Raw genomic sequence first — 9,699 nt, 5'->3', positions numbered from 1 at the left:
TTATTTTGAATTTGCATAAAACCTGAATTTTGTTATTCATTCAAAATTACTATTTGTAGAAGTCATGTGTGATGGGTAAAGGAAAAAAAAAATTCAAAGAAAAGAAATGTCAAAAGGGTAAAAGATATATGAAAGAAATGGTGGGCAATAATAATGTCGATAATTGAATGAATGAATGAGAAGGTATGATGATATATAGGGATATATAGGGATACATAGGACAGTCACATATAATTAATTAACATTAACTAAATAAGGAAATTGAGTAATTAGTCATCTTTCTAGTCTTGGTGTTGTCTATTTCCTTTCCAGGGTATATAATATAATTGTAGTGAGAGAGAAAAAACAGACAAAAACTAAAGTGTTTTCATTTGTGACTTCTTCTTATTATTATTATTCCCATTATACATACACATATACATACATATATATAATATATATATATAAACTTCTTTTTTCGATTTGGTTTAACGTCGGAGAGCTGTCTAAGAAAGAGATGGTTCATTCTCTCTCTACCTCTCCTTTTCTTCTCTCTCACTAAAATCAATATATAGATATAGATATGTGTAAATGAGAAGATTACAAGGAGGAGATAGTTGGATTTTTTTAAAAAGAGTAAAGTAGTACAATTCAATCAAAAAGAAAAACAAGTTCACAAGAACACAAAGAGAAACTCTCCATATATCTCACACACATACACATACACCTTTATTAGTATATGTATCTATAGGTTTGTTTGTGTTTGTGTGTGTCTAGATATATTATAAAAGAGTAAAGAGAAACAAAAAAAAAAAGGAGAAATTAAAAGAAGATGAATTTTCTGCTTTTTGGTCATGGCCTAATGTAAAATTGCTTCATCCATGCTGTTTTTGGTAAGTTGATTGTATATATATATATTGACTAAAGAGATTTTACACATATACAAGATCTAGTAAGATATGTGTAGTGTTTCTATAGCTATATATTTATAGCCCATCTTATATCAATGAAACCCTAGCTTTCTTGTTCTTTGCTTTCTTTTTAGACCAACTCCCATAAAACATAACAAGAATAAAATAACAAAATAATCCCATTTTTGATCTATCTATATATATATATATATATCAAATCTATATATATATAAGAAGAAAGAAGAAAAAAAAAGGTATTTGGAAATGTGGGATCTAAATGGATTTCCTGGTCGGAGAAAGCAACTTGATCAAGAAGATAATGAAAAGAAAGCCGAAGATGATAAGGGTAAACGGGTCGGTCCGGTATCGAACTCGAGTTCATCAGCCGTAGTCATGGAAGAAGACGGTGGCTCCAACGATGAAGAATCGGATAAAGGGTGTCCAAGAGATGGAAACACTACTACTACCGGTGATAGCCGGTTGTTTGGTTTTTCCATGACGGAAAGTTCATCATGGGAGGGTGATCTGCCGGTTACACGACAGTTTTTTCCAGTGGATGATTCTGAGGTGGGCCCCACTACATCCACTAGTGGTGGTGGAGATATGATACCTCCGCCGGTTACTAGTTTTCCTACTGCTCATTGGTTTGGTGTCAAATTCTGTCACCAGTCAACCGATGGTGTTGCCGGTGTTACTGACGGGTTCGTCGGAAAAAATATTGCCGCCGTGGTTCCTCAACAGATGAAGAAAAGCCGCCGTGGCCCGCGGTCAAGGAGCTCACAGTATCGTGGTGTTACCTTTTACCGGCGAACCGGCCGGTGGGAATCACATATATGGTAGGTTTTTTTGAATTTTTTTTGTTTATAGTTTTGCAAGTTGCATTTTCCTACAAATTTTTTATTCCCACTTTCTTGTTTTGTCATTTATTGAAAAGATTAGATGATTTTTGTGACGTATTCCCAATGCAATATCGTATTTTATAATTTATGTTTAAACAAATTTATTGGCCAAAAGTATTTAGGCAATTATGTATCCTTTCTTGATTTATAATATAATTGTTTCCTTACAATTTTCAACTAATTACTATTTTATTTTTGTATGACTAATTAGGGATTGTGGGAAGCAAGTTTATCTAGGTATGATTAATTCCGTTCATTTCTTCATTTCATTTTTGCCATAATAAGAAAACTAATTATTATAAACGTTAACGTATATAGTAAAAGGAATAAAAATATCTAGAAGTAATTTGATTTTGATTTTTCATTATAAACCAGGTGGCTTTGACACGGCGCACGCAGCAGCTCGGTAAGCTAGTACATTGTATAAAATGTGCAATGTTGATTTATATAAATCTAGATAATGTGGATTAAGTATACTTAATTAACTAACTAAAAGATTTCATTCTTTGTGTAGAGCATATGATAGGGCAGCCATCAAGTTTAGGGGAATGGAAGCAGACATAAACTTTAACCTTGAAGACTATCAAGAAGACCTAAAACAAGTTAGTGTTCTTAATTAATAAACAATGTTTGTGTGTGTGTGTGTGTTAATTTTCAAGAAAAAAAGGCACAACATTTTGAGTGTCTATTTTTATTTACGTATACGTACGTATTTGTAACATATGGATTTAATTATGAAAAAACAGATGCACAATCTAACAAAAGAAGAGTTTGTGCATGTGCTAAGGAGACAAAGTACAGGATTTCCAAGAGGAAGTTCAAAATACAGAGGTGTTACATTGCATAAATGTGGTAGATGGGAAGCTAGAATGGGCCAATTCTTAGGCAAAAAGTACGTTTTTTTTCTTCTTCCTTTTCTATTGCTTATTCTTGAGGCAATCGTTTTGTTTCCTATTTTGCGGGACAACAATTTGCCATTACACGTTATACATGTAATATTTGATATACATACACCCCATGTACATATATTTATATATACATACACATATATAGAAGCATTATGTACGTTATCATGTACATTCAAAATTACATTAATTGTCCATATGTGTCGGTTGGTATATACATAAGACATTTTATCTGGGTCTGTTTTCTGCGTACATTGGTTTAATAAATTAGTTCATAAACTTTGATATTGTTAAACAACTTAGAAAAAAAGCACTTTTGTTACATGTGATAATGTGAAATGTATCTCTAGCTAGCTCTATTGGAAATAACCTCTTTTTTGCCAAATAAGATGTAACTATTGATTTATCCATTGTCATGTGATCTTTTTGATACATTATTGGATGCTAATTTTGCAGAAAATGAAAAATAACAATTTTCTTGTCATTTGTAATGTTTTATTTTGTATTAAAAATATATTATTTTCACCATATAATTTCCAATAAATATGATCGAAACACCCTTTTATCCAATTGTCACGTGATGATCTTTTGGTTAATTTATATATTAAAGCATTTTAAACATATAATAAGATTGAAGCTGCTAGAAGGAATTCTTTTTCTTATAGTATTAAATTGTAGATGCCTACATTTAGCTACCTATGTGTAGCTAGCTACTTGGCACATTCTTCTCTTCACTTTTAAGTTTTGTGCTACCCGGCCTCTTTTCCTTTTCTTTTGTTTTTTTTGGTTTTACTCACATAGGTAGTAGCTAGATGCCTTCTCCTTTTTATTGATAGTAAATAGATCTAATAACAAGACACTTGGGATTTCTTTCCTTTTTTAGATGATTTTATTAATGATATATATCTATATTTTTCTTTTGTCAACTTTGATGTTTAGCATTTTATGTGCTTATTAAACAGGTATGTATATCTGGGTCTATTTGATACAGAAGTTGATGCAGCCAGGTAAAATAAATTCCTATTCTTAAAGGCTTAATATGACAAAATAATCTAGGGTTTAACTCTATGATTAATTTTTTGGAAACTTAATTAGGGCTTATGACAAGGCTGCTATCAAATGTAATGGGAAGGCTGCTGTAACCAATTTTGATTCAAGTATATATGACAATGAGCTCAATTTGACTGGTAATACACAACACATTTTTTCCAATAAGAATTCATACATAACATTTCGAGCATTTTATATATAGATAAACAGATAACAAGTTGTGCCGTTAATATTACATGTAAAACATCATTTTTTATATTTTAAAAATTTCTTTCATGAACACATATTATTCTACTCATATTTGGATACCTTTGTTCCTTGAATCTGAAATTTGTGGGTTTTAAACTTTTTGTTGTGCAGAATGTTCAAGTAACAACAATAGCCATAACAATGTAACATCAGACCATCACCACAACCTTGATTTGAGCTTGGGTGGGTGCTTGGGATCGAATACGAATAACAATGTAGGAGAAATGGGTCATCTTGTAAAGGATGATCGCTACTCCAACTCAATTCAACTTGGATTTAGATCCATCGGCCAACGAAATGACTCGGAAAAAATACAGCTTCCAAGTCATACAAATCCTGAATCGTATACAAATCGTAGTGAAGCACACGGATACAAGGATTTTTTGAGACCGCCGGTTGATTCATCTATGCATCATATGTTCATTAATCCACTAGTCTTCAACTCATCAAGTCATCAAGTGAGCCCCCCTTTCTACCTCTCCCTTTAGTTTTGATTTTTTGTTATTTCATCTTATTGTTATATACAATGCAAAATCTTCTCAAAGAACTTTTCTGTTTGGAGTGTCAGCTTTTTCAATAACTTTTATCTATCAAAAAAACATTACACTGATTTATTATACTCCACTTGGTGTATTAAGTCGATGGAAGTTAGTTTTGTACATTATTTTATGTGAAAATGTAATGTTTATGGACAATTGGTCTAGGAAAGAAAAGAAAAAAAAGAAGTGTTTATATCTGTGTATCATGTGTGCTTCTGTATATATCTATAGATTTTTTTTATTGTAAGAAACAATTTTTTTTAAGAACTATAAGAACTCTTAAATAATATATTTGTTCATAAATTTTTTTTTTTCATTCACATGTGAAATGATATAAAAAAGTATGTTGTAGAAGAAACTTTTTAAAAAACCTTCAAAATAGCCTTTTGTGAACTTGTAAATAAATAATTCACGTTTTTGTTCACATATTAACAAATGGGTGTATATATAAGGTTTTGAAAAAAACTTTTTCTACAGCATATATTTTTATAACGTTTTACATGTGAATGAATAAAAAAAACATGTGTTTCATTACATAATTTAAGAGTTCTCAAAGTTCTTAAAAAAATGAATTCTCAAAATAAGACTCTCCTCTAACTATATAAATAAATATGGGGGCTTTTTGATATATGTAAAAAAAGATTTGAGTTTTTGTGAATGTAACATCATGCATGACGTAACATCATCTAACATTTTCCCAATAAATATATATTTGACAAGGCATAACACACAATATGATTCAATAATTAGATCTATATATTGGTGCTGCTGGCCGGGTTTCTCACCACATATGAATTCCCACTACCCCTTTTAATAATCTATTATAAAACCCAGAAAAAGTAATACTGTGAAACAATAATACAGTATATATTTGACTCTAACATATATATATACTTGTATCTTTCGGTAAAAGACAAACTCTATATTTAGCTTAATATTTCATCCTTTATTATTATTATTTGTTGTTCTAGCTAACTAATTAATCACCCTTTTTATGCACTTTTCTGTAAAATTTAATGTTATGTGTTATGATTTTATTCAAAAACCCTAATTAGGTGGTCTCATAATACCATGAGCATTTGAGATTCTTGTATTCGAAAGATGCTAATAACATAAATGATTATTAGTCCTTCTGCTAAAAACATCCGTTTTGTCTCTTGTAGGGTACCTCAAGAACACTCATTCTTTATAAGAACTTCTATTTCTTTCCCTCTATTCTTCCACTCCTAAAAATCTTTTTTTTTTCTTTTCTTTACTACATAAACCTCGTTCACAGACCCACGACCCTCTACCTTTTGTGTGTCCGAATCTGGAATATAATATACGAAATGGAGGCCGACATATGACGCTCGGTCGTTATAACGTTTGAATGGAAAATTTGTGTCCGACGTCCAAATGGACGTCTATAATAAAAGGGCCTTATTAGTGATTCTATAAATTAAGAAGCGTTGTATACAAATCACAACTCATTATTATAAATGTGGAAGTGAGTATTGGGTTATCCCCATCTAAGCTTAGATGAAAAACACCGATCGGATTTTAATTTCTGAATCATAAAATTCGTTAAGAGCCCAATGATTTATTTAAAATAAAAAAACTAATTAAAATATTTGAATGTGAGATTTCTCTATAAGATTAGACGGGGAACAACCCATATTCCCTTTTTCCATTTCGAATACATAAAGTTCATCCTTTACAGGAAGTTTATATAGGGAGTAGAGTTTTTTTTCTAGGAAGGTAGAGTATCATATATAGGCAATGTTTGAGGAAGCTTTTCTATTTGAAGCTTAGAGCTTTTGTTTTTAATTTTTAAATAACTTTATATTTACTAAAATATAAATAACTTTATATTTACTAAAATAACTTTATATTTACAATATATTTTTTTATTTTGGAATGGCAGCGTAAATATTGAATCTCTATCTGTTAAAAGTAAACTTGAAAAAGGAAAATGGTTATGTTACTTCTATCCTCGATTAGTCAGACAGCCACCAACTTCTTCGCTTCAAATCTTTAGTACTTTTGGCAAACATTTCAAAGAAGTAGATTGCCTTAATTACTCCATAGCTTATTTAAACCCATAAATATATAGATGACCTTTTTTGGTTTAGGTTATTCCGTGCATGTTTTTTTACTCATCCGGCCCATTGACCACGTTTCAAGTTCCCTCCCTCTTTTGATTAAAATTTAGGGATAAGTACCTGGTAATGTAATAAACTATGCACGAATGTTTATGTTATGTAATGAACTACCTATATGTTTATTGTATGTAATGAACTTTCAAATCTCGGTTATTGAATGTATCCGGGTATATGTGGCAACTATCTAAGCTGTCACTTGTACACTTTTGATTGATCGAATACATCCAATAACCTAGATTTGAAAGTTCATTACATACAATAAACATCTTTGTAGTTCATTACACAACATAAACATTTGTGCATAGTTCATTACATTCCTAGGTACTTACCCCTAAAATTTATACCAGTCATTATCGGAGTGGTCATTGTAGTTATCTTAATTTGTAAGTAAAGTTTATTATTTGAACGTTGATTGATGCAAACTAATATAAAAATTACAATAATTCTAACGATAATTTAATTAGAAGTATCATAGGCTACTTAATGATGATGTAACAAGTGTATTTTTTGGTTATACGTAAATAGTTTTATTAATTACTTAATTCTAATTAAATCGATGTAAATAATTATTTGTAGATGCAGTTTCCAAGCAGCAGTATGGAAGGAGCAGGTAATGATTTGCCAGTATCTTCAAGTGAAAATAATGTTAATTACAATGGACCCCCTCCACACCAAATTTATGCTGCAGCATCATCAGGATTCCCACGGCCAAAATTCAACCTTTGACCCTCCCGACATTGCTGCATAAACAAATATATATATATATATATTGTTATATATGTATATATATATATATATTCCTGTGTCACTTTTCATGAATCATCGTCTCTCAATTCAAGCGCCCCTCAGTAAAAACAGCAAAAATGAAATTATTAAAGGTAAATAATCCAAGTAATTAATTAAGGTCAATTTCATAGTTGTGAGTGTGAGATGAAACAAGAAGTAATTTCATACGAGTAATATACATATATATATATATATATATAGCTAGTTTCAATTTGTAAAGATGGGTCAAATTCTTTATAACTATTTAAGGGGAGAGTAATTGTAGGGATGTAATAAATCTAAATGTCAATATAGTTAGTATAATTTTATTGGTCATATATGAAGCTCAACTGGCTTCTTTAATCGATCTTTTGATACGTACACTAGAAGGAAAAAGGACTCATAGCCCTTAATTAGAATCATCTAAGTATCTAACGTTAGAATATGTCTCGTTGAAGTGGAATTAGCACAAATGTCTCGATACCAGAAGAAGACAAACATATCTTTGGTAAGTTGGTGTCGACAAATCACCCACTGACCCTCTACAACCTTTTCAATGAGCAGCAAATTAAAAGCAGTACTCTATCTTTAGCCAATTGATCATATTACTTCTTCATCTTTGATTTAAATCAATAAGAACTATTAATAATTGAGAAAACCTTTAGTGCATGTTGCGAATTAAATCTGTTTTTCTTTTATTTCAATACACAAAACTAGCTAGGACCAACAGTTATTAGATGCCTACACACCAACGGCAAGACTATAAGTCGTGCATAGTGTAAAGTAAGTTTTATTCTGATTATTGTTCTTTTGAAGATGAATAGTGATCGAGAGGTTTAAAGAACGTATAATTAACAAGGTGATATATTCATACATACTTAATTTATAGTGATGACGTAGGTGGTGGTGGGGGCGGCAATAATGGGGACGGTGATGGAGGCTACGATGGTAGTGAATATAAAAGTAGTTGTTGTTAAGGGTGGTATTATAGTTATTTTAAGTGTTGGAAAATACTTTAAATTATTTCATTAAGAGTATTATAATTATATTAGATGTATATGTTTAAGAATATTTTTGATATTTCAAAGGCAAAAAGTTTAAAGGAAAAAAAAAATGGTTTTCGATCTACGAACCATAACACAATGGGGGATACTTGGTAAGACTTGTTAACACCTTGTGCTATTCGCACGCTCCAAATATGTGAAGATACGATTCGTCAGCTCTAGATAGTATGGTGCTTGTTTATTGGAAGCTTGTCACTCGAAAAAAAAAATCTTATCGTTTAATATGATAAATTGTTGGTTTTAGTTTTTGAGTTAGACATAAACATACTTGATAGATATATATTGAATTTGTATGTATTTGTGTAAGTAGTTAATTGTCTTTTGATTGAAGAAAAAACAAAAACCCTTCGAAGAATATAAAAATGTACCTTGCAAAGAATGAACTGAAAATCGAGTCAAACTGTCAAAGAGAGGTACATAAATGTGGTTGCTGTAAGGTAAAGCAGGAAAAGCCGTAATTTACTATTGCATTCCTTGTTTGCCGACACCGCTTTATCTTGCATGTTTTGGGACCCCGAGAGCCCACCATCCACCTGCCATACTACAAAAGGCCAATCAAAATATTATGGAAACTTTAAGAAAGGAGAAAACCTTTCAAATTTAATAATTTCAAACAATTTACAAAAGTATCATCGCTACATTAAAATAAAATAAAAATGATCAATTCAATTTATCTCAATTAACAATAACTTTCATTCAACTTTAATCCATTACGTGAGTTTACCTAGGATCTCGGATTCGAATCTTAGAGTTCTCAATTCAAAGTTATTTTCTATGAGAAGGGATTGGAGGTCTAACAAATATCTGATTAAAATTGTCTCTAACACGTCTGAATCCAAATTCACTTTGTAAAAAAAAAAAAAATTTATGTTTTTTTCTCGAAATTATTTAATTAGTTGTTTTTTATATATAATTCAGAAAACAGAGTTTTTTTTTAGATCCATTATCCAACACACGGGGTTTACACCATTATCAATATTAGATTTTCTTATATTCAACTTTTAAAATCTTAAAATTAGACAATTGCTTTTAAAATGTTACTCCCTCCGTCCCACTAGAAGTGTCATGTTTTGAATTTTCAAAGTCCAACATTTGTAACTTTGACCACAAATAATTTTATTTGTGTTAGATAATATTTAATAAAAGTTATATGAATTGATTGTGTTCTAGACGTGTTTTTTAATGGTATAACTTTTA

General features: G+C 30.5%; 1 protein-coding gene across 3 annotated transcripts; it reads left to right on the top strand.

Annotated features, from left to right (window-relative positions):
* The first annotated feature begins 656 nt into the window (after window positions 1-656).
* On the top strand, window positions 657-8,808 carry LOC122611075 (floral homeotic protein APETALA 2-like). Of its 3 annotated transcripts, XM_043784037.1 has the most exons (10): window positions 657-872; window positions 1,191-1,726; window positions 2,001-2,026; window positions 2,165-2,195; window positions 2,304-2,391; window positions 2,536-2,681; window positions 3,657-3,701; window positions 3,790-3,881; window positions 4,105-4,451; window positions 7,250-8,808. In XM_043784037.1, exons 1-10 carry the CDS (start codon window positions 861-863, stop codon window positions 7,397-7,399), a joined length of 1,473 nt encoding a protein of 490 aa, XP_043639972.1. In that variant the 5' UTR covers window positions 657-860; the 3' UTR covers window positions 7,400-8,808. The 3 variants fall into 3 exon arrangements, with proteins under 3 accessions (XP_043639972.1, XP_043639971.1, XP_043639970.1); XM_043784036.1 differs by lacking the exon at window positions 657-872 and having other exon boundaries at window positions 925-1,726; window positions 7,256-8,808; XM_043784035.1 differs by lacking the exon at window positions 657-872 and having other exon boundaries at window positions 932-1,726.
* Window positions 8,809-9,699: the final 891 nt, after the last annotated feature.

The sequence above is a fragment of the Erigeron canadensis genome, chromosome 8, assembly GCF_010389155.1.
Source record: "Erigeron canadensis isolate Cc75 chromosome 8, C_canadensis_v1, whole genome shotgun sequence".
Lineage (NCBI taxonomy): Eukaryota > Viridiplantae > Streptophyta > Magnoliopsida > Asterales > Asteraceae > Erigeron > Erigeron canadensis.
Note: the sequence above shows the minus strand (reverse complement) of the source record. Positions and strands in the feature narration are given on the sequence as shown.